General features: G+C 38.3%; 1 protein-coding gene and 2 non-coding genes across 5 annotated transcripts; 1 reads left to right on the forward strand and 2 right to left on the reverse strand.

Annotated features, from left to right (window-relative positions):
- Positions 1-2,433: 2,433 nt before the first annotated feature.
- Positions 2,434-2,505, reverse strand: trnap-ugg. Its single transcript has one exon. It is a non-coding gene; the product is annotated as a tRNA-Pro (tRNA).
- A 470-nt stretch (positions 2,506-2,975) lies between these two features.
- Positions 2,976-3,047, reverse strand: trnap-cgg. Its single transcript has one exon. It is a non-coding gene; the product is annotated as a tRNA-Pro (tRNA).
- Positions 3,048-3,281: 234 nt separating this feature from the next.
- On the forward strand, positions 3,282-16,298 carry cep63 (centrosomal protein 63). 3 transcript variants are annotated; one of them, XM_046859198.1, is made up of 15 exons: positions 3,282-3,462; positions 3,720-3,884; positions 3,986-4,163; positions 5,617-5,712; positions 8,741-8,863; positions 10,312-10,425; positions 10,611-10,808; positions 11,259-11,404; positions 11,861-12,004; positions 12,088-12,172; positions 12,279-12,476; positions 12,570-12,656; positions 12,782-12,978; positions 15,146-15,446; positions 15,583-16,298. In XM_046859198.1, the coding sequence occupies exons 2-15, from the start codon at positions 3,844-3,846 to the stop codon at positions 15,760-15,762; spliced, it is 2,088 nt and encodes a 695-aa protein (XP_046715154.1). In that variant the 5' UTR covers positions 3,282-3,462; positions 3,720-3,843; the 3' UTR covers positions 15,763-16,298. The 3 variants fall into 3 exon arrangements, with proteins under 3 accessions (XP_046715154.1, XP_046715163.1, XP_046715145.1); XM_046859207.1 differs by having other exon boundaries at positions 3,285-3,462; positions 10,611-10,772; positions 12,088-12,190; XM_046859189.1 differs by having other exon boundaries at positions 3,286-3,462; positions 12,088-12,190.
- The last annotated feature ends 9,733 nt before the right edge of the window (positions 16,299-26,031 follow it).

Here is a 26,031-nt window from a genome sequence, read left to right on the forward strand (position 1 = left end):
TAAAGCATTTTACTCTGAACCATTATTCTGACAGATCACATTAGTCCCAGAAGATGAGTTTGCTTTTATTCAGGATTTAGAAAATACAGTATCAAATCCTGTTGGATGTACAAAAAGAAATTGCTAAAACAACGAGTTACATGGAACCCATACTAAATGTGTTTGATTCAAAATTTAATTCAATGAGTTCTTATGCTGTGCTTTGAGAACCAATGCCTTATAGAAGCACAGTTTTCTGATATTGCTGCATTTCAACTGTATTGCAGCTGTAAATTCTTCAGCTACATTTACAAGTCAGCATTTTATAAAAAAATTTACTGTATGACAGTAAAGTTGAAACTAATAAAACTGCTGCTCTTGGCCACTCAAACGATACAATGGAAGTGACCCATAACGTTTGACGAGCCATTTGTTTACATCTGGTGTTCCTCCGAAGTGATCAAATAATACTCTTAAACCATCTGACATGATGTTTAATGGCTTTTATTCAGAAAACATTGAATGGCATTACTACTGAAATGTTTTTCTTGCAGTCTTATCGGGTTATTCAAATATTAACAAAGAGTTGTTAGCAAAATCGAAGTAAAACTGACCTTTATCATTAGACTAATATTGAATTATTAATAATAAAATTGCACCTAATAATAAAACAATATGGTGAGGTGTTATAAGAAAAAAATCTAATAATAGAAGTTTTTTGCTTTTATACAATGGCAATTTGCCCATATAATTTTTTTTGTATTACATATTGCACTTTTGTTATTAATTTATATTTATCTCTTTAATAAGCAATATCAGTTAAGTTTATTCTTTTGTTCATGATATTATCCATCCATTCTTTTACTCAGGGATCACAGGGCAGCATGCACATGTACATACACACTTACCTACTCAATAATAATAATAAATAATTACATGTTTGTTTGTTTTCATTTATTAATTAATCAATTTACACCTTCTGGCCAGTCAGAACCGAGCATGCAAAACTGCAGAACTAGACACAATATTAATCAAGCTAGCAGTCTGAGGAAAAACTTTGAGGCAACATGTAAAAGGAATTTCAAGAGGAACCGAGTTTAAAAGGGAACCAGCCTTATCTGATTAACACCTGATATTGTGGTTCTGATAGTAAAACTTTATGGCATATGATTTAAACACAAAAAGGCTGCTTTTCATAGAAGACTTCAAATTAACAAACAAATAAATGAATAAATAAATTGCTGAATGAATGATTGCTTTTCAAATTCAAAAGACAAAAACATTCCAATGCAATTAGATGTATACTCCTGCCTCCGCTGTATCACTGTGAAATTATTTACTTGCATAAGAATTAAGGGAAGTAAGAAGCTTTTAACTGGCAGTGTAGTGCACATGATGTGTTTGTCTGTTTTGTTTCCTTTTAATAGGGTATTGTTTAGTAGTAAGAACGAAGCTTCCTGGCATAACTGCTTCAGGATACATTTACTCATTAGGCACATAACACATAATCTCAAATATTACTCATACATAACACTATAATATTGTTAGTGCATAATTTATGTTTAAGGTTTTAAATAATTTTGCATATAACATCAGCCATGATAGTTTGAAAAACACCACACAATTAACTATTTTTAAGCTATTTTTATGTTTGTGTGTGATACAAAATTCCTTAATGCAAAACAAGATCCTAGGTTTCTTATAATTTTTTTTTTTTTTCTTTTTTTTTTTTTACTGTTTTCACCATAACCATTAAAAAGTGTGAATATGTTTATACCTGACTTTTTTTCCCCAGCACAACCTATAAAAGTAAACTGATCCATAATATTGTCAGGCCATAATAATCTTGAAAGTGTCAAGTCAAGTAGGCTTTATTATCCATATACTTTATTCTATTTATATACAGTGCGTACACAGCGAAACGAATCAATGTTTCCCCAGGACCAAGGTGCTACATAAAACAACATAAATTAACACATATAATTCCACATGCACTGGGCAGTTTAGAAAATCTAATTTCTTAGAGATGAGCTAGCAATATGACCTGTGCTGCCCCCTAATGTCCGCTTTTATATTAGTTGACGCAAACATTTGTATTCACTACATCTAATGAAAGTAATTATTTTCAGGATGATTGGGTTTAAGTAAACAGCTTTTTAAGATTATATTAAATTTTAGTATTTTTTTAGTATAGATAGATAGATAGATAGATAGATAGATAGATAGATAGATAGATAGATAGATAGATAGATAGATAGATTTACTACAATTTAATCTGATCATAATTTATAGAATAGTCGAAATTATCTTCTACAATTTAGTGTATCCTTTGAATTACAGTTATATACAGTTATAATTATCCAGAATGGACAGAGTCTGGTATTATACATTATGCAGAATATACTCCTGACACGGTGGTTTCATTTATATATATAGTTTAAGAAGAAAAATATTGGGCTCGTCCGGGATTTGAACCCGGGACCTCTCGCACCCAAAGCGAGAATCATACCCCTAGACCAACGAGCCGCTCTTGGAAACGATACAACGTGTATGATTATATATTATATTATATAATTATATTCATTCGCTTAGCATGTATTGTACATTAGTTCTTCACAGCTTTAGTGTCATAGCACAGGAAATCACAGAAAGAAAAAAAAAGTCTTCCATTTTATTGACTCGCATATTTAGAAAGATTATCATTTATACCTATGTCAATCTATGATTCTATATGTAATAATTAAGTAAATAATCAAATCATTTAATATGTATAATTGTAATATGCACATTGTTGTTTTTAGTTACGACCCCCCTTCGCCCCCGCCCCCGGCCCCTGCAATCCCCATCCACAACCCCAAACACACCCCTCTCCCCAGCCGACCCAGGGAAAATGATATTGCGTGGAGTGAAATTGATCCGTTGTGCAAAAAAACGACCGCTGGTGTCCACCATGTGTCCAATTGACTTTTGTAGATGGATTCAGAAAAACAAACATTGGGCTCGTCCGGGATTTGAACCCGGGACCTCTCGCACCCGAAGCGAGAATCATACCCCTAGACCAACGAGCCGCGTGTGTAAACTGCTGATTTCAGTCTATTTAATTCATCAGGTTTTTAACTGCGTACGAATTTTGATTATTTGGTTAATGTATACACCAACTTAGCAGATATAACTACATATTTCTTTTCAACTAAACCAATCTGATGCCAAAATGTCTGCCTCCTATATGACTCAGTGTTTACCATCTAAAGACGTTCTGGCGGTGGCTAAAGCTAAGTCAGCTAGCTAACTGAAAATAGAATAGGTTACCCATGATACTTTGCGCCCAACCGTGTTGTACAGCTGCTGAAGGACCCAAGCGGCGCTAAGGCGAAGCTAAAACCTGCATTTATTTATACACAACTTTAACTGTAACTCGTTGAACGTTTATTTTTTTCCATTACTATTACTACTATAACACATTCGACACAAGTATTTTACTTCGTAAGTGTTTATTTGCATTTTGCAAACTAGTTTGCTAATACTTTTGTTAAACTTGTCTAGCTAATGACAGTTAATCGAAGCTTGTTTATGGTTAGCATTGGATCTCGTGCGTTATTAGTTTCTTACACGGTTGTACAATGTAGTACCCTTTCATATGATATTATATTATTTTAGTGTTTTTCCTAACTTTATGTCCTTAACTTATTTTCTTGTTTTCCTTTTCCACTGTGAATTCATTACATTGTGACCCACTGCAGAGTTCTGCTTGAGGGAACAGTGTTGATGATTATGATGAGCATCATCAGGGTTTCATATGCTTAACTCAGGGTTGCTGTGATCTTATTCTCATGAGGATGTTTTCAGAAGCTCTCTGACAGCCAAATGGATGCATTTTTGGGAACTCTTCGAGATCATGATGCCAGGTACTTTAGTAGATGCTCAATTTAAAATATTAAAACCAAGCTTTTTTTATGTCCCTCACACTTCAGTCAGTTGATAATATATGTGATCATGTATTTCTCAGTTCTGTCCTGATATCCTGTGAGCCTGAACTCCAGGAGCTCATGAGGCAGATCGACATCATGGTGAATCACAAGCGCAGCGAGTGGGAGGCAGAGTTACGAGCCTTGGAGCTGCGACTGCATGATGGTCAGGAAGAGCTTCAGTCTGCCAAAGATCTGCTGGAAAAAAGGAATCTGGAGGTGATGAATACGTTACCAATCTATTCTAATGCATATACAAGATATCCGACTTTTGCAAAATCCATCCTAAATGAGTTACATAGTTACAGTTATCAATTGGCCTTTAATGAAGTTTCTGTGTTGCCTTTAGTTTCCCTTGTTTCACTTTAGTTCAACTACCAGATGATTGTTGTGCCAGTGCGTTTCAACCCCTTGTTTCATCTCTGTTCTTTTAACCCTCTCAGCTCATCTGAACATTCGGCTCAGACTGTTCTTGGTCCAAATATTTCATGCTAAGACCACCTTCAGCATCGTCTCATAAATAACTAAAGCTTTTGCTATCACTCGTATATCAAATAGCTGCATTATGTCCAATAACCAAAATCGAGCATTTGCTCTATTCATTATGTTAGAAAGGAAGAACTTCCTACACTAGCTATTAACCTTTAATATTGTCTATTATTTAATGATTAAAATGACATTGCAATTGCATTAGCAATGTCCCCCGGTAATATAAGCATGAAAAAGAACAACTTGTAGAAAAAAAACAGCACGAGAATTGCAAAACGCAAACCCGATATTTAATTATAAAGATGTTTAAAGTGTCTTAGAATGTTCTTTTAAAGATCACACACATGACGCAAATGAATGGCGACTGATTTGGGATATCGCTTATAGATACTGTAAAATGATTTTACCCATTTCTGCATTGTTGCACCAAATAACTCCTGCAGAAATGTCCGACACAGCTCACTTGTAGGCGCTGTTGGTTTTGGTGGTGTTCTATACTCCTAATTCTTGGTTCATCACATGGCCTGGCCTGATGCGCTGCCTTTACCTTGGCAGATGCGCAGTATGAGAGAGGCTGTTGGCTCGTTGCTGCAGCTACAAGACTCTGGCTTCCAGCAGTTAAGTCTAGTAGTGGAGAAAGGGTTAATGCAGGTGAATCTGCACGGCACGTGGTTGCCGGACAGAAAATGCTCTTACCTGCATGGCCGACTGGGGGGGGGTTTCTTTTTGAATGCATCTCACCATGTCTGTGCTTATGAACTGTGTGATGGGAACACCATCATTTCTCAGCTTTTTATCAAGATCAGAACTTCACTGGTCCTAAATATTCAACTGCCTTAGGTAAAAAATAAATAGTAATACTACTAATCCGCAAAATAACCTGCAACAAAGGATGTGCATCATTAACATTGATAAGATTTTACAAAGTAAAAAACATATTTCCTCATAGGAATGAATAAATCAGTCTTTCAACTGACTATTAGGATGAGTAATATACACATGCATGTTATAATGCAGGGTTCAGTCATAGTGGAGTTTATCATCATATTAACAGCTTTGTTTGAATTAATTTGGGGAAAAAGCTCATACCATATTTATAAAGGCTACATCAAAGATAAAAACTTTTGGTAAAGAACATTAATTATGCCTAAATCCTATGATTTTTGATGCATCCACTTATCAGGTGCGAGTGCTTGGAACGCAGCTTGAAGAGATGCAGGCTGGGAAACAGGAACTGGTCGTAAAGTATGAAGGGCAGCTGCAGCATCTGAAAGAGGAGGTAAGCTATTTCAAGATAACATCCCTCACTGAATATTAAACTGTTGTTAAGACTTGGCATGTGTGTGTGTGTGTGTGTGTGTGTGTATATATACAGTACAGACCAAAAGTTTGGACACACCTTCTCATTCAAAGAGTTTTCTTTATTTTCATTACTATGAAAATTGTAGATTCACACTGAAGGCATCAAAACTATGAATTAACACACGTGGAATTATATATGGAATTATATACATAACAAAAAAGTGTGAAACAACTGAAAAATGTCATATTCTAGGTTCTTCAAAGTAGCCACCTTTTGCTTTGTTTACTGCTTTGCACACTCTTGGCATTCTCTTGATGAGCTTTAAGAGGTAGTCACCTGAAATGGTCTTCTAACAGTCTTGGAGTTCCCAGAGATGCTTAGCACTTGTTGGCCCTTCTGCCTTCACTCTGCGGTCCAGGTCACCCCAAACCATCTCGATTGGGTTCAGGTCCAGTGACTGTGGAGGCCAGGTCATCTGGCGCAGCCCCCCATCACTCTCCTTCTTGGTCAAATAGCCCTTACACAGCCTGGAGGTGTGTTTGGGCTCATTGTCCTGTTGAAAAATAAATGATGGTCCAACTAAACGCAAACCAGATGGAATAGCATGCCGCTGCAAGATGCTGTGGTAGCCATGCTGGTTCAGTATGCCTTCAATTTTGAATAAATCCCCAACAGTGTCACCAGCAAAGCACCCCCACACCATCACACCTCCTCCTCCATGATTCACGGTGGGAACCAGGCATGTAGAGTCCATCCGTTCACCTTTTCTGCGTCACACAAAGACACGGTGGTTGGAACCAAAGATCTCAAATTTGGACTCATCAGACCAAAGCACAGATTTCCACTGGTCTAATGTCCATTCCTTGTGTTCTTTAGCCCAAACAAGTCTCTTCTGCTTGTTGCCTTTCTTTAGCAGTGGTTTCCTAGCAGATATTCTACCATGAAGGCCTGATTCACATAGTCTCCTCTTAACAGTTGTTGTAGAGATGTGTCTGCTGCTAGAACTCTGTGTGTCATTGACCTGGTCTCTAATCTGAGCTGCTGTTAACCTGCGATTTCTGAGGCTGGTGACTCGGATGACCTTATCCTTCGCAGCAGAGGTGACTCTTGGTCTTCCTTTCCTGGGGCGGTCCGCATGTGAGCCAGTTTCTTTGTAGCGCTTGATGGTTTTTGTGACTGCACTTGGGGACACTTTCAAAGTTTTCCCAATTTTTCGGACTGACTGACCTTCATTTCTTAAAGTAATGATGGCCACTGCTTTTCTGTACTTAGCTGCTTTTTCTTGCCATAATACAAATTCTAACAGTCTATTCAGTAGGACTATCAGCTGTGTATCCACCTGACTTCTGCACAACACAACGGATGGTCCCAACCCCATTTATTAGGCAAAAAATCACACTTATTAAACCTGACAGGGCACACCTGTGAAGTGAAAACCATTTCAGGTGACTACCTCTTGAAGCTCATCAACAGAATGCCAAGAGTGTGCAAAGCAGTAATCTAAGCAAAAGGTGGCTACTTTGAAGAACCTAGAATATGACATTTTTCAGTTGTTTCACACTTTTTTGTTATGTATATAATTCCATATGTGTAAATGTATAGTTTTGATGCCTTCAGTGTGAATCTACAATTTTCATAGTCATGAAAATAAAGAAAACTCTTTGAATGAGAAGGTGTGTCCAAACCTTTGGTTTGTACTGTATGTGTAATATATATATATATATATATATATATATATATATATATATATATATATGTGTGTGTGTGTGTGTGTGTGTGTGTGTGTGTGTGTGTGTGTGTGTGTGTGTGTGTGTGTGTGTGTGTGTATATGTATGTGTATCGTAATTTCCGGACTATTAAGCACACCCAAATATAAGCCGCACCGCACTGAATTTTACAAAGGTTTTTATTTTGAACATAAATACGCCGCACCTGTCTATACCTGTCTATATGTCCTACACTGAAACTAATGAACTTTACACAGGCTTTAATGAAAGACAGTGTCTGTTACATGGCTTGTATCTAAACAGTAGCCTACCAAGAAAGTCATTGTTCACTGTCTTTCTCCTTCCTTACACAACTATTTCGTCCTCGGGAGTTTATCTTTTTTAAAAATCACCATCTTTTCTCCCGATGCCATGCAGCTCAGAACACAGGTGAAGTGCGTTTTTCATGCCCGGTTGTTTTCAGCATGATGAATGATTCGCGTTTCCTGTTGACAGTCCGAGTGAGCGGCAGGTCAAACGTCAGAGGAACCTCATCCATATTTATGATGTGGTGCGGCCTGATTCACTGGGAGCGCGATTTAATATAAAGAGTTTCATTGGTTCACTTTAACCTGTCTGGCAGTTTAATTGGTCTAATGTTATGGGGCTCAGTTTTGTGGCATGAAGCTTGTGAAATCGGGAAAAATCCATAAATTAGCCGCTTCATTGTTTAAGCCACGGGGTTCAAAGCGTGGGGAAAAATGTAGCAGTTTATAGTCTGGAAAATACGGTGTATATGTGCTCTAACAGGCTACATTAACAGGGACATCAGTACAACTGCTCTGTTGTACAAATGTACAACAGGTCATTTACGTGGTAGCAGTACAATACAAGAACAATCTCCAAAAATGCAAAGAGCTTCAGATAATTTTCACATCACACATAAGAATGGGATGTAATGGGATTTCAGTGACTTGACTGTACTGTCGTTGGTGCCAGACTATTGTTGTACGGTCAGCTCTGCTAGAGTTTTGTGTACATGAAAATCACAGGAGACCAAAAGTTTATGATATACTCAAACCAGCACATCTGCTGCCAGCAACCATTTTCCACAGTTTGAAGTTTTATTTGAACATCGACTGAAGCTCTTAACCTGCAACATGATTTTCTGCATTGTGTCTTCTAATTGTATAATTGCATGAATATGCAGGGGTATAGGTGTTCCTAATGATTGCCTTTCACATCAACATAAAACCAGTCTGCTTGTTTAACATTTGGTGACTGAACGCTTCTTCTAGTTGTCCAAGTTGAAGCGCAGCTATGAAAAACTTCAACGTAAGCAGCTAAAGGAGGCTCGAGGAGGCACTCGGAGCCAAGAGGAGGATAAGAGTGAAGTTTTGCACCTGAACAACAAGCTGGAGGTATTTAACTGATCTCTCTACTCTAATTAGAAGATGCAATCAGCTTTTCTAAATCTTTGCAATGATTGTATGGTTTTTATACAACATGTTGGGTTAGAATATACACATCTTAACAAATAACTTTTTTTTTTACAGTTAACTTAAGTTATTTGAAATACATTTGTAATTGAGCTCTACACCAGATATTAAAAAGAACAAGTCTCAATTCGAAACCTGAGAGATCATGCTCATATACACCGATCAGGACATTATAACATTATGAACAGTGAGTGAATAACACTGATTATCTCTTCATCATGGCACCTGTTAGTGGGTGGGATATATTAGACAACAAGTGAACATTTTGTCGTCAAACTTGATGTGTTAGAAGCAGGAAAAAATGGGCAAGCGTTAGGATTTGAGCAAGTTTGACAAAGACCATATTGTGATGGCTAGATGACTGGATCAGAGCATTTCCAAAACTGCAGCTCTTGTGGGGTTTCCTGGTCTGCAGTGGTCAGTCTCTTTTAAAAGTGGTCCACGGAAGGAACAGTGGTGAACCGGCGACATGGCCATGGGCGGCCAAGTCTCATTAATGCATGCTCATGTGGTCCGATCCAACAGATGGTCTACTGGAGCTCAAATAGCTGATGAACTTAATGCTGTTAATGATTGACAGTTCAGGACTGTTTTAGCAGCAAAAGAGGGACCAACACAATATTAGGCAGGTGGTCATAATATTATGCCTGATCAATGTATTTGCATTGTTTTTTTAAATACCACATCATAACATTTATCTTATCTTTTTTTTTCTCATATTTTATTTATTTATAGTCCTTTTTTTATATAATGCACAAATTTCTGAGCGGTTAATCAGGCTTACATTTTACTGCAAGTTGTATTCTGCATATAAGTGTTTGTGACAAATAAAAATCTTGAATATCAAAATTTCGAGCACTAGATTTTGGAACATGGCTGTGAGTATGCTAACAAAATAGCAAATGTGGCCAAAGCTCTTACTTGAGTAACCATAATAATCAGAACAAGAGTCATTTTTGTTTAATCTCATTCGATTTTATTTACATTTTCACTCTTCTCTTCACTCATCTCATTATTGCCATTATTGCCATTGCCATTATTGTCATCTCATTATTGCCATTATTCTTCTCCTCCCCTCCCCCCCCCCCCTTTAAATGTTTTGCTCTGAATGCTAAACTTGGACTATAAGGGAAAGAACACATCTGTCACCTGTTTAAAAATGTAATCATTGAAAACTTTCAATGCAATTGAGCCACTTCTTTGACAGTTAATGCTTAAACAGCCTGCACACTGTAATTATTTCCTCATAATAGTTAGTAAAACTAATAACCATGTTTTATGATTTGCACTTTAAATTTGGTATTGTTGGTTGTGCATAGTAGCTTTATATTCGCTCTCCTCTCTCAGACCTTTTCTGTGTGCTATTGCAGGAGTTTCGCCAGCGCTCGGCAGAATGGGAGCAGCAGCGACTGCAGTATCAGAGGCAGGTTGCTTCATTAGAGGCCCAGAGAAAGACCCTGGCAGAGCAGTTCACTCAAATGCAGGTGATAAAAAAACATTCATTAGCCTATTTCTATGTTCAGTGAAATCTCATTTGTTGAGCCAGCAGTCATGTGTTAATGACCTTAAATATGTTTAGATATACAGAAACAAGGAGCAAAAAATGATCATTGAAGTTATCTACAGGAATGACACAGTGACTTGAATCTTGTGTGCATCCCCGATCCAGTCTCACTCTCAAGGAATGGTGCGACTGCAGGGTCAGGGGGAGATTCGGCGGTTGCAGGCTCAACTGCAGAGGGCGCAAGATTCCCTACATGCACAAGAGCTGGAGCTGGAGAGGTTACGGCTGCTACAGGACGAACTTGGAGACTCTTGCCGACAACAGCAGGTCAGCTGCAGCGCTGCAGCTCATGCTTCATGCCAGGTAGAGCCTAACAGAGTCAGGGATTATGCAAGAGATGCCCCAATAATGGCATCCATTATTACTTTTTTGAATGGCAAGTTGGTATAAGTGTTCATCACTATTAATATATTAATGTTTGTATTAATTAATATTTTACTGGTATTCATAATAAAAAAATCGTTCTACACCATCGCTATGGAGTGTACATATGTAGTAAATATTAGGCTATTTGGTATTTGTGATGATAAACAATAACAGTAAACAACAATAGCAAGAGTCATTTGGTTTCAGTTTAATAATGCTATGGTATCGGTGCATCTTGTGGAAATTCACTAATAAGTAAAGATTGCTAGTGCAGTGTTGGTATGGGAGAGTAGTTTGTAGAAGCTAGCTTGTTTGCTTGCGTTGGTAATAATGTGCCTGAGCAGTTGGAGAATGAAGAGTGGTTTCATATGGTTTGTGTTTGATTAGGTTCTGAGTGAGGAGCGAGAGGAGCTGAGAGCTACACTCAATGCTCAGGATCAATTTGTAAAGAACTCTGATCTGCAGCAGCAGCAGCTACGCAACGAAGTAGCACGTCTTAACCAGGCACTGAAGGCCAAAGAACATGTCATTAGGTACAGAGCATTGACTATGGAGTGTACATGAAGTATACACATATATTGACTATTGAGCCATTTTGGTATTTGTGATGATAAAATGTTTTTTTTTTTCCTTCTTTTTTTTCCCCCTTTATTTATTCCTTATTTCATTAAAATCTATTTCTTATTTTGCCATCTGCTTGATATTGTAACCTTTTGGATTTGAGTTATTAAATGATTGCTTAAAAATACATTTTTAAGCAATCACAAAATGGCAAAATACATCACAAGTTCATTTTGTGTTTATAATATTTATAATTCCATGTTATAAAGGCAACTTAATTGCAATGCATCATAGTTTGCATGAAACCCATCACACACAACCAGATTTATTCCCTGGATATATAAAATGATTTTCCCTTTAAGCTTCCTTAAAAAGTATAATGTTATAATGACCAATAAATCATTTAGATGTCCCCTTTTAAATTACAGATCTCTGGAGGAATGTCTTGCCTCTCGGAATTCTCCGGGCTTAGCATCTATCAGACAGGAACTGGAGAAAGTCATTAACAAGCTTCATGGTTCTCAAACCTGCGAGGCACACCTGAAAGTCGAAGTCACCCGACTCAAAGAAAAGCAAGTTGTTCCAAAAGCATTATTTGTACATGTCGTGAAGGGTTTTAGGTGGCTATTTATGCTAGTTCCTGCTTTTTTGACAGGATTGAAAGCATAGGGAGGCAGAAAGCAGAATCAAGTAAAAGAGAGCAGGAATGTAGAAAGCTGGATGAGGACCATGCTCACACTGTGAGTGAAGTCAAGAGGGTGAATAAAGAAAAGTAATTGTATATTTCAATAAAATAAAGGTTTTGTTAGTTTGCCATCATGGATAGACTTTTGTGTGTATGTGTAGCTACGTGAGGAGCTCCAGCAGGCTGAGCAGACTCGTTGTGCTGAAGTAGAGGCAATGAGGAAAGAGGTGTCGCGGCTCACGAGTGAACTCCACCAGCGTGACATTAGCATCGCCACACTCACAGGATCCTCCTCCAGCGTAGAGCGCCAATTGCGGGCCGAGGTAGAGCGGGCAGAACGGCGTGCAGCAGAACTAAAGGTACAGCCCTTTCAGAAAAAGGGACTCTGGTTAAAGTCCACTTTCATAAACTTTGTCTATACTGTACTAAGACACATTTAATGGATTTTGCAGATGACACAAGTACAGTTGGAAACATTAAAGCTAGAGAATCAACACCTGAATGACCTGCTAAACCGACTCGAGTCACGCTCCCCAAAGGTGCATACTACCATCTTAAATAAAAATAATGCTGTTTTTCTTGAAACTTTTTTTTTTTACATTTTCTCTAACGTTTATTCATATTCTTGTCTCTGGTTTTTTTTATATCTCTCTTTTTCATTCAGAGGACAGACGGGGAGCTGGCGAGTTTGAGGGAGAGCTATGTATCTTCTCTGAACAGTCTGGAGCAAGAGAATCAGCAGCTTATGCAGGATCTAGCAGAGGTTCGTGCTCGTATGGAGGCCAGTAATCAAACCTGGCAAGACAAGTACGAGAGAGCACTGCTGCAGAGCCACAACAAAAATATACACATCCATGAAAGGTACTCCGTGTGCAAGCAGTAATGCAAGCATAATATAGAAATGTGTGCTTTTGATGAAAGGTAAATATGAAAAATTAAGAGAAGATATGAGAAAATATATTAGATAATGATAAAGTGGTAATAGTATAGTAAAATAGTGCAAATACACCGAACACAATATTATGACCACCTGTCAAATATTGTATCGGTCCCCCTTCTGCTGCTTAAACAGTCCTGACCTAGCGAGCATTAACAGTATTAACTTCAGCAATTTGAGCCACAGATGCTCGTCTGTTGGATCGGACCACACGGGCCAGCCTTGATTACCCATGTGCATTAATGAACCTTGGTCACCCATGACCCTGTCGCCGGTTCACCACTTTCCCCTCCTTGGACCACTTTTGATAGATGCTGACCACTGCAGACTGGGAACATCCCACAAGAGCTGCAGTTTTGGAGATGCTCTGACCCAGTCGTCTAGACGTCAGTTTGACCCTCATCAAACTCGCTCAAATCCTTATGAGGCTTTGAGGCCAAAATGTTTACATGCTGCCTAATATACCCCACCCACTAACAGGCGCCATGATGAAGAGATATCAGTGTTATTCACTTCACCGCTCATAATGCTATAATGTCCTAATGTTATGCCTGATGGGCGTATACATTTAATATCATTATCTAATATTTTTATATCACATATCTCCTCTTATTTTCTTCATATTCAGATCCCGAAATTAGGGGCAGCTTTTTGTTTTTAGAGGAGTTCTGAATTTATTTATTTTTTGGTAAGTCCAATATCAGAAGAGGGTAGAACTACAGTCCACATCTGCCCACCTAATGGGGCTCTTCTGTGCCAGTTATTTTTAGTCTATGAGACCAGAGTGTTGTCTATTCAAATGGGGAGAGCCAGTCAAGCTGTTGTTTATTAAAAACATCTGCACTACTTCGCTATTATTTGACTAAATCTCTATTAGTTATGACTGTTCGATATTTTGTGGTCTTTTGTGGCATGTTTATAAATATGATATACAATAGGAGCTTTGACAAATACATTAGTTTTTAGTATGCACAATAAATATCTTCTGTAATATCTTTAAGTCTTGTCTGGAAATCCAGTATTTCATGACCTGCTGATTTTGGAATGAGGAGAAAGATAGACGAAAGGACTGTTTAACATTAGTTGTGATTACAAGTCTTTGATTACATCAGTGCACATTTATCATCTAGGTACACTGCTTTAATTGGGGAGGTGGCACTGGACTTTAGATCCGAAGGCAGTGAGTTCTTGACAGTGGTGGACAGTAACTAAGTAAAAGTAACTTGTTACTGTACTTAAGTAGCCTTTTCACGTATCTGTACTTTACTGAAGTATTTCTATTTAGGGAGACTTTAACTTCACTACAGTTCAAAGTCAGATATGTTACTTTTTACTTTATTTTGAGAAATAAGTCGTTCCTTTATATTTATGAGTGAATAAGAACTTAACTGGTCCAGCACGCAGCAGCCCACCAATCAGGGTAGAGCACGCTCTGTTTGGAACTTGTTTTGATTGGCGCTTGGTGGTATCTACTTATCAACATACAGTTCAGCATCAGTTCAACAGCAAGCAGAACTTTTGTAGTTATAAATAATGGAAGGAACTCCTGACTCTAACTTTCCACAACACTCATGGCCTTATTTGTGTGAGTCTTGTGACAAAAATAATAATAGGAACATTAAAGCCATAATAAAGCATAGTATTTTGGATATTTAAAGGCAAATACTTTTGTACTTTTACTTAAGTGAAAGTTTAAAGGGAACACTTTTACTGGAGTAATATTTTACCTACTGTATCTCTACTTTAAATCAAGTACATGCTTTGTGTACTTTGTCCATCACTGGTTCTTGGGTTCAAATCCCAGCCACACCAAGCTGGCACTTCTGGGCCCCTAAGCAAGGCCCTTAATACCATAGATGTTTAATTGTATGGATGGCATAAATGTAAGTCGCTCTGGTAAAGGCCGTCTGCCAAATGTCATACATGTCAAATGTTTTGCTTTTATAAAGATATCTTAGTGATTATTGAATGTTTTATCCCGTTACCAATTACCTCCAAATATCCACCTGTAGCCTTGTTCCAGTCCCCTGCTCGGAGTATACTTGCCACTATACTAGTACACCAGTGCCTCCAATTTGTTCTGTGTTGCAGGTGTGAAGAGGACCTAAAGACCATGGAGAAACGTTTGCAAGAAAGCTCCTCGCATTATGAGCTTCAGATCCAGACACTCCTCAAGCGACTGGATGAGCTGTCATCCTCCTCTTCCCCCCACCGTCCCGATGGTCAATCCCAGGAAAGTAGACCCACTGTCTCACCAACACCCTCCGCTTCCTCTTCCAGATCTTCCTCTTCCTCAGCCAGTAAAACCAGGAAGATAAAGGCTCTGCTGAGTGCTGTAGCTGAAGAGGAGAGAGCACAGGGCTCAGGTTCTGCTGGAGATCCAGTGCCTTTGGTAAATCAGTGACAGTAATGCTCTGCTACAGTGTTAAAGGCTTATACATTAGGTGTCATGCACGTATGAATGTGAATGAGGTGGTAAATGTCTGTCTCTCTCTGTTTCTCTATCTCTCTCTGTCTGTCGTGTGCAGGAGTGTTATGCAGGTTCTCCAGCAGGCTCTGTGACTTCACACTTTGTTGAAGAAGAAACACAACGTTCTCAGGAACTGTTGCAGCGACTGGACTTCCACATCAATAGCATGAAGCAGGAGAATGCAAAGACTGTTCGCAAGTACCTAGCTAAAGACCACAGCCCACACGGTCCACGCTGACCACACACACATGCAGGAAGTGCCTTTTAAGATACAGCTTGGTCATTTTATTTGTATTCAGTGGCATGGAGATGGAAATTCTAGACAATAAATAAAATTATTGCCCCCCTAAAAAAAAAAGAATAATAGCCAAATTCAGTTTGACTGCTGGCTGTTTGGTGACTTGTGTAGTCATACAGACAACACTGAAGCTTACAATACTTCTGTAACTCTTGCACCAGTGACCTGGATGTGGACCTTCATTATGACTTTTCACCTCTAACCACTGATTTACCAGGGTTTGTTTTCTGACTGTAGTCTGTTTTTTTATTATGTAGCACTTTGAATTATGCTCTTCTATGCTCTCCTTTTTGCTCTCTCTCTCTCTCTCTCTCTCTCTCTCTCTCTCTCTCTCTCTCTCTCTCTCTTTCTCTCTGTGTGTTTAATATGCTCTATATTTATGTGTATGATTGACAAATTTATAAAACATGTTTTTTAAATTGACTGATTTAGTGTAGAGCCTGTTGGAGTGACTGAATTAAATGTGCTTGTTTTGACAGAGTGTTTATAGGAGTAAATGTGTTTATATGGATGATTCATTCTCCATGTCACTATGTGCTTTTGGAAAAAAACATGGTCTGCACATAAACTATTACACGTGCTCTCAGGGGCCGAATCGTTAGGCAGTGCTGTAAAACAGAAATGTCCAACTGATCAAATACACACACTCACGTGTGCTGCTGTCACAGTCATTCTGTGCAAAGCAGGGATTTTGAACAAAGTGCAAAACCACCAATTTACAATAGCTGTAATTGATCATTGTGAGTATGTGGATTATTAGTGGCCAAGCAGCAATGAAGCAAAATAAATGCTGTAAATAAAAAGGTCTGGGTGGTAAACTTTTGCCCTGGAAAAAATACAAAATGTTGGACAACATAGTTTTTAAACAGGAAAAAAATATCTTCCCAAAATCTCAGGAGTTTCTTCCATCATTTATTACTCTCAAAATGTTTTGCTTGCTGTTGAACTGATGCTGAACTGTATGTTGGTGATAATCAGATATCACTAATCGCCACTCAAAACAAGTTCAAAACAGAGTGCGTGTGCTCTATTTTGATTGGTGGATTGCTGCGCGTTTTACCAGTTACGTTTTTATTCACTTGTAAATGTAAACGAACGACTGGTTTTACAAAATGTAGTTGAGTAAAAAGTACAAAATTTGACTTTAAAACGTAGTGAAGTTGTAAAAGTTTTTCCAAATAGAACAGTAACGTACAGATACATGAAAAAGCTACTTAAGTAACAAATTACATTTACTTCCTTACTGTCCACTAATAACTAATGGTCAAAAGTACAAACTGCAAGCCATTTTTTTCCAAATCTGAAAGCGTTTTGCAGACACATGAATGTTCTGGTTTTCAAAGAAATAGCAATTTGTTTTCTTTTTGTGATGTACATGACCTTTTAAGACCTTTATAAATACAAGGATCAAATAGATGTTTTATGGCTCGAAAGGCATTGAAAAGTGTACTCTATAACAGTGGTTATACCGGTGCCTGTCCAATTGGTACCGGGCCGCACAGAAAGAATACATAACTTGCATTATTTCAGTTTTATTTATTATCTGATTCTGAAAATCTGATGTTTTATTTTGGAAAATTACCGATTCTCTCCACCACATCTGTTTATGACTCACTCTTGATGCATGTCGGTCACATGTCTTACCTCCATCCGCTACCTTCTTAAAGGGGCTGCTCCGCCCCCTAACACATAATACATTACTGCTAAATTCAAACCCTCAAGTGAGAAAAATGAACAAAAAACAACACAGTGGATTCACGGTTATTATATTATTTAGAAAATACCAGTTTTTATGCGGGTCGTATCATTTTATTTTATTGTATTTATCCGCCACACTTTAAAGGCTGGTCTGTTAAAATATTGTCTGACATTAATCCGGTCTGTGGCGCAAAAAAGGTTGGGGACCACTGCTCTATAATATCTATACCTACAACAGAACATGAAAGTACAGTTTCTTATTGAGTTGTACATTTCAGTTTCCTTTAAATGGCCTTTAATACTTGCTGCTGTGTTGTGATAAATACACACTGTACTGTTTTTACTAAAAACAGGCATGTACCGTGGTAAAGCTGAAACTAGTCCTCTGAGAAAGAAAATGATACATTTGTGCATCACACGTCAGTAGCGCACGTCACAGACCTCCACCTCTGTTTAATGTCCTCTCTGTCTATCTACAGTTCAGCCAAACTATGTGATCTTAGTCATTTAAGTGATGCATAAGTCATGCCTTAGCTGTCTTGCTGCCCCAAACAGAACATCGTAAGGGCAGTTAGAGTATGTTAATGGCATCCATGTGGGATTGTGCTCTTGCAGTGTGGCCAGAAAGACCATTACTGATGTGATGCATAGAGTAAAGAGTCATATTTAATGAAGCAGTCATGCATGACTGGCATTTTAAAATAAACTGTTCTTTAGCCATAATGAGGTAGATGTGACGGGGGGTAAAAATTCTGCTTTGTGTTGGAATGCATGTTTTTTTCCCTCTTTTTTTTCCCCCTACTGCTCTGGTCTTTATTTCCTAAGATTACCAAGTGCTGGAAGTATGTTTAGCTAGGCTGTAGGCCAACGCTTTTCCGAATGGTATTTGGTAACCCAGGCTACCACAGCCGCGAGGCCCAACAAACAATGTTGAGGAATTTGGCAGTGTAGCCGTCGACTCTGTCTTTCAAGCAGAAAGTGAAACATTTATGATTTGCAGCATTATTTTAAAGACATAATGAGTTGTGCAAATATTTAAGTGACATCGGCATGAAGAACCGACCAAGAAAGCATCCTTTTAGGATTAATCTTCAGTGCTGTGGAGTTTCTGCTGCTTGAATCGAAGGAATGTTTGGAAAATTGTTTGTAATAAATACCATCTGTTTTCTAATTCAGACAAATTTATTATGACAAATTTTCTAGGCCTGGTTTCCAGACACACATTCGGGTCAAAATAATGATGCCTACTCCTTTGGATTGTGGGCTTTTAGATGGTGTACATTAAATGGGCCATATGTATATAAAAAATTATATAGCCTTCAGATCTTTGGTTTTTTCGCTGTTGCACCATTAGAGGGCGCCAGGAGGATGACCAAAACTTTTCAACTGGTGCAATTACTTAACTCTAAATTACTAGTTAATAAAGCTCACAGAGGAATGCTAAATATTTAAATGGGAATATGTGTAGATCAAATCCTTTGACTGAAGAACTTTTTTTGTTGTTGTGCAGTTTATAGTGACAAAGATCCTACTGCTGTGTTTTATTAAGAGCAGGAAAATGAACAGTTACGCAACGCATGCGTCTAGTCTAGGGGTCCACATGCAGACCCTGTGAAGTTTTTCAGTGGATTGAAATAAGCGCTTAGAAAACTGAAGAAGGGCCACTCAGCATATGAAAAAGCAGCATATGGCTATAATTCACTGACTTTTTTTCCCCCAAAGACTCTGTGTCCAAAGACTTTGTGGCTTCTGTAGCAGATGTTGTGGTTTATTCAATCACATAAATTTATCTAAATTATGAAGCTCAAGGGAGATCATTGGACCAGAGACTAGCTACATATTTGAGATATTAGGTCAAAAACTTTCAAAATAAATACAAATTATTTACATCTGGCCTGATAAAACTGAGTCCACTATTTGTTTTGAACTGTGTATTAAACACTTGTATATCATTTTTTCCCTCATTTTCTATAATAAAACGTACATTATTTTTATTTACTTCTGTAGGACACGTTGCATTGTGTTGTATTGGTGTGATGGCCAGATTGCTGCTAAACAACTATGGAGGGGGGGTTCACCACAGCTAGAGTATGGCACTTGGCAAAAGTGTTAATGATTATGTTAACTGATCAAGTGCCTCTGTAAACAAAACATGGACTTTGTCCTATTTATTGCCATCACCTAAATATGAATAGTATGTTGTTCTCACTAGTCAGTTGTGTTACATGTATATCCAGACCTTTGTAAACAAGGAATTGTAACTGGACTGTTCAAGTCTGAAGCAGAATATTTACAACAGATGTGTTTCTCACTCATTAGTGTTGATGTGTCTTGTGTCTACTTTGTTGGATTTGAACTTCATGCTTTTTACTAAACACTTCTAAGGTGTAACCCTAGCACAGCCGGATTTGGAATATTCGAAACTGTCATCGACAACACAGATCCAACGTGCAGAGTGCAGGTCCATCGTTTTGATTCCTGGTATCAACTTTCTTTCTTGCAATTCCTAAACACTGATTCTTCCAAATAACAACAGACCTTTTTAATCTCTGCATATGCAGTTGCTCATTCAGTCGCACACCCATGCACGTCACCGCGCTTGCCTATGCTTTCCCAGCATCCTAAACAACTGCAGATGACGATGAACGTGTTCCAGAATAGCCAAGGTTCACAAATCAGATGTGATTTAATTATGTGGAAATGTTTGTACAGGGCATAGTTTGTCAAACTGAGGAATGAAGCAGTTTTCATGAAGCAATAAAAGCTGCATACCAGCATACAATACTGCCTTGTGAAGCAAGTTGTATTGTGCAAAACACTGCGTACTTGACTAATCACCCAAGCACAGTTAATCATGGGGAATAACAGCGTGCTGGATGAAACATGATAGAAGGTAGCACCGGGCTTTCTCTCATCACATGGCATGCAGTAAATAAGTTGGTGATTCCAACTATTTGCTAGCATCCTAATCCTCCAAATTAGATAGACCTTTGTCTATCCAGAAATTAGATAGGGCTGTTCCCTCAAAACATTGCATAAACACAAGAGAAAAGCACTGGTGACCTGGCAGAGCTTTGAAAGTTCAAGTAAAATGTGCTGCCTTGGAAAGGGAAGAGAATTTGAAGGCTCAGTGGGACATTGGAGGATTTCAGCCAAAGCAAATAGGGTCATATCTCAAACCAGCTGCCCACCACATCTTTGCTCGTTCGTTATTGCCCGACGGTTTGTTTTTCTCCTCCTTTCTTCCTCATTCCATCAATTCACATTTAGCAAAACCACTTCTGGGTTATGATAGAATCATTACAAATATGGTTATCGGCTGCCAACAACATGTTGCAATTGCTGTAATAGTTCTATTTTTAGCCACAACATTTGCTCTCCAAGGTCTTGGGCTACACCAGCCCATCAAGGACAGGTAACCTCTGAAAACCCTGAATGGAGAAGGAAGTGTGTCCGTGAAACATGTTCAGTATTTCTTTATCTTAGTTCACTGATTACTCAAGTCTGACAGAGTAATTGAGTTCACATGGAATTACACACACAGGCTAGTATGAGTGAATAGTGCCTGGGGATTTCACCACCATGTGGTACTTGAACATTCTCCAAAGGTATTGGCATGGGTAGTGCATTTTTTTGTACTATTTCTAAACACATTGTGAAATTGTTGGGACCCCCAAAGTAAAATTTTGGCAAATGCCTCCCTTGCAGAGGCCAACAGCAAAGCATGTTTTTTTTTTTTTTTTTGTAATATATGAAAAGACTGGATCCTATTTGTTTGGGGATCTTGGATCATCATTTCATGCAAAACATTGAACTCTCCTTCATGTTATTATCCTGAAATCAAGTGTTTTGTTATATATTATCGGTTTCTTATGTTTCAGACCACAACAATCCACAGACTCAAATGATCATTGCAAGACGGGTTTAGTGTCTTTTTTTTGTGTGTGGTTTTGAATCTTTTTTCTTTCAACTTAGATGTCTTCTAGACATTTTGGGGTAAAATATTGGTCTTATTTAATATCCCAGTATAAAGATCAGATTAATTTGTGACCTGCTGTGGTGTTTATGGCACAAAACTTCTCAGCCACCACAGCACATGATTTCAGCTGTAGTTCCAGTGGTGATTAGCAGTGTTGGGCAACGTTACTTTTAAAAGTAATGCATTACAATATTGAGTTACTCCCCAAAAAAAGTAACTATTTACGTTACTTAGTTACTTTTGATGGAAAGTAATGCGTTATATTACTTTTGCGTTACTTTTGCGTTACTTGTATCTCCTTCACGCCTTACAAGTGTAACAGGTGTAAAATAGATAATTGCCATTAAGAAATCAGTTATATTAGGGCAAAAGACATGTCTTAAACATTTAAAATGCTTAATAACTTCTGAGAACAATAAGATGATCGACTAAATTTTGACCACAAGCCTGAACACTTTCCAGTCGCACTTCTGTACACTGCTTTGCAATCCGCCTTCGCTGTCAGGAATGTAACTATCGTTCGTGTATATAAGGTTAAGGGTGTGGGCTGCACACCGGTGATGTGGAGGGAGAACATACCTTTCGCTCGTAAAACTTCGTGCAATTCCGTAAATATGACCTCGGCCTCGTCTACATCATTCTCTGCTTCATCATCAGCTTGAAACATTCTGAACGCTTTTTACAAAGTTTGAGCTATTATCAGTGACCGTGGCAGTTTATCTTCCCACAAAGAGCAAATGAGCTGTCAATTTGCTCTCTTTCTCCGCTGTGATGCCATCGTACATGTGTCTCCCACGGAAAACTTTTATTCTGAGCAGTCCATAGAGCTGCAGAGGTGGAAAGTTTGCAAAAGTTTTCTATATTTCTGTCTCCATTTCCATATATGCAACATTGCATAATGTTACACTTACCAACACATAATCTACACTTAACCATTATTCCTTTCTCCTTTTCCTCGACTATTTCAAAATAATAAGAATACTTCCATCACAGTAATGTAATGCTCTGGTTTGCCATCTCCGCTTCTGACCAGCTTCTGTTCCCGCGGCTCGCACGTATGAGTGCGCGATTCTACGTGACTACGTTCATTTGAATTCATTATTGATTTTTTTTATGCAAAATAATTCAACTAAAAAGTAACTCAGATATTATTACGTTACGCACGTTACTTGTAACGCGTTACCCTCAACACTGGTGATAAGTGAAGTTTAGACATCTGTTTTGGTGCGTTTCCCACTTCCATCTACGACTCAATATTGGTGTTACTGGAGCACTGGCTATGAGTGTGGAGTGATAATATAATAGAGATAATACTGTAGATACTATAGATACTGTGAATACATGCTGTAGATACTAAAATTAGCTGTTTCTGTCAGACTGTTTATCTCTCGCATTCTTTTTGTCTGTCTGTGTGTGTAGTTTTTAAATGTAATTCTTACAATGTTTGTCAGCACACTTGCGCAGTGGATTGTAATGTGACCTCACAGCTCTAGGGTGCATGGTTTGAACATGAACTTTGGTAACTTTTTAGTTACTGTGCTTCCTATGTTTGCATTGTTTTTTATTCCCCCTGTCCAAAGTCATGCTGATAGGTGGGTTGGATACAAAGCCAGAAGAAGAAAATATAAAGCTAGACTGCGAGTGAAGGATATCACATAAAAAAAAGATAAAGTGTAAGTTCAGTCAAAATGTTTAACCTAAGGTTATTTTAACCTAGTTCTTTGGAGAAGGACACTGAGTAGCTGTTTTTTTTCTTTTCTTTTCTTTAAAAAAATTGGCTTAAATATTAAACCAACAAATGATTTTTCGCTTCTTTTGAGTTACTTTACACATTTTTCACACACCTACTCTCAGCCATTGATGTAGTGGAAGTGTTGTGGCATATTTCTGCTCTAAGATAACTGTCTGACATTCCTCCGAGAGATAAGGGCCGGAGCAAGAGCATTTTTTCCCAGAATTGTCTGCCGCAGCACATCCGCCGCTCATGCCTTTCTCATTCATCTCCGTAGTCTGGCATGGCCTTGCATCTTTGGCTCGGTTCCTCGTGTGTTTGCGTGTTTGTGCTTTCATTGTTTATACTTGCTGAATATGGTGGAGCGGGAACCTGCTCCACACACCCTCGACAGGACATTCACAAAGTTCCAGAAACACGAGGGTGTGTGTCTTATCTGCACGTTTCAAAGAGAGCATGTTTGTGTGACGCCAGCGATTCTCCGAACTAAATATCTGGCGACGACCTCTTCCACCCCATTCGTATGCACACACACATGCACACATGCACACATGCACACGGGCACCCCCTATCCAGTGCTGTGGTCATTTCTCTCTTGTCTAATTCCTTTTGACCCCATTATAAATCCATTTTCTTATCTCATAGTCCAGGGGGAGACTGGTCAAGCATCAGTAAGCACCATTTGTAGTCGCCTCTTATCTGAGTCTTACACGTAGCCTAGATAGAAAAAGTGTATTTGGTATGTGACTGACTAATGGTCTAAAATCCACAGCAGTCCTTCTGCTAAAACACTTTTAGTGTGTCTTATAATAAAAAATGTAATGGGCTAAGCTTTTTTGTTGGTATCTAGATAAGAAACAGGCCTCCATGATTGATGCCAATCGGGATCATGCTTGAGGAGATAGCAGTAGTTAGCAGGCCATGGGAAGCAGGCCATGGGACAGCATGAGTAGTGGTGGTGGTGTGTGTGTGTATGTGTGTGTGTGTGTGTGTGTGTGCAGAGGAAAAAGAGCGAACTGAGGAGATTACTTTGGCGCCTGATAGTAATGTAAAAAGGAAGGCACAGATGTGTATCTGTGAGCCTGGAGAAAATTTCCAAAACTACCGCACACGTGCTGTGGATTCTCTCAGCGACTACAAAGACTTGCACAGTGCCCATCTAGTGCTGGCATGGCTGTGTTGTGTTGTGTTTCAGATTAAAGACTCCAGAAGCTTACAGTATGTTCCTGTTCTTATGACATTCCTCATGTCAAATGCTTGATATGTCAGTGACCAAAGGATATTGTAATATAATCACTGGGGAATCCATCATAGAAAGAACCTTGTCTGATAAACGAAGCTAAATATATGGTTTTTGGTCATTTTGGTGCATATGTAGCTGTTGGACATGTAAGTGTGTGTTTTCAATTCATGCTGACTGAGAACTTGAGGGTCCACTGAAAAGATGCTGGCACCACAATAAATGGGAGTCACACTTATTTTGTTAGCCCCCGATCAAATGTATTAGTTAGACACAATAATACTCTGCGTTTTTTTATAATCTAAATAATAACATTTAATTAAAATGGTGAAAATGCACATCTTTACACACAATGCATGAATACATCTATTTGATTTACAGGCAGTAGTATTTGCAAGCCCTTCAATGCACTGTAATGGAAGCTGTAGTAATTACCCAGTAGTTGAACCCCAGTAATTATAGATTGTGCCTATTTTTGATACTAAATAAAAATTTTACACATCTAAATGAATTTTTACATACAATGCTAAAGTATACTACCCACTAACGGGTTTCCCAAAAAATAAATAAATAAATTAAATAAAATAATGATTTGGAAGACATTCTTCCAGAATCTTTTGTGTTCTGGCACAGAGGTTGTGGACCAAGCGCCCAGTTGATGTCCGAACAGCTCAATAACAGCCTATGAAGATGAAAAAACCTGCAACAAGTATATGTATATATGCACACATCAGTTGCCATTTGTCACTTTGCGTTCTCATTTAAACCTAAGATCTATCCCTTGTTGACATTTTTTACGTTTATGCTTAAATCAGATTTTTCTGTGAAATCTTTCAAAAATAAACGATTCAAGAATGTTTGTGTTGAAAGAAGATGTGTATCAGCCCATGCCCTTTACTGAGGAATTCAGTTCAAAGTTGTTTTATTATTACAGTTTTCATGCAGTTGTCTAGAGTTGTATTTTATAGTTCTTTGCAAGCATTAATACAGAAATTCTTTCACAAAGGTATATTTTTCCACTTAGGTCGCCTTTAGAAATATCCAGTGGCATTTGGATTCGAGTGCAAATTTTTAGTAACGCTTGACAGCAGCCAGTATTATGTAAAAAAAAAAGTGTATTGTGTGTGTCTCCCTTTGACCACTAATTAAGGCGACCATTTGGAAACTGGCCCTAATTACAATGGAATGCCTCGTGAACCCTTGCATGCTAACTTCGCTAGCATGCCACCGCTCTCTGGTTTTGGGTTGTATTTCATTAAACCTTGCAATCTGTTTAGTACAAATGTTTCTTTTTTTGTGTTGTAAAATTTGAACTGTTAACCAGCACAAAAAAATATACTATGCTAAGTATCATGTGGATGAGTGCGTGGGGGTTTGAAGTGATTGGAGCGGAATGTTGCCCCTTTGATTCGAATTGTTTTGAGCTAAGACTAAAGGAAAAGTTAAACATGTGAATGTGCTCATTTGCTAATCAATGCCAGCTGTTCAGGTCCGAGCTGCAGGCTGCTATTCATATTCAAGCCACCTGATCACTGCTTGTCTTAAGCTTTTCTACTCATT

This window comes from Silurus meridionalis, chromosome 1 (genome assembly GCF_014805685.1).
Source record: "Silurus meridionalis isolate SWU-2019-XX chromosome 1, ASM1480568v1, whole genome shotgun sequence".
NCBI lineage: Eukaryota > Metazoa > Chordata > Actinopteri > Siluriformes > Siluridae > Silurus > Silurus meridionalis.

Excerpts from the sequence above, each read along its gene's own strand:
- cep63 (XM_046859189.1), top strand. The coding sequence starts at position 3,844 with ATGGATGCATTTTTGGGAACTCTTCGAGATCATGATGCCAG. Across the intron at positions 10,809-11,258 it reads CAGCTCATGCTTCATGCCAG|GTTCTGAGTGAGGAGCGAGA; the intron begins GTAGAGCCTAAC and ends GTGTTTGATTAG. Across the intron at positions 11,405-11,860 it reads GCCAAAGAACATGTCATTAG|ATCTCTGGAGGAATGTCTTG; the intron begins GTACAGAGCATT and ends TTTAAATTACAG.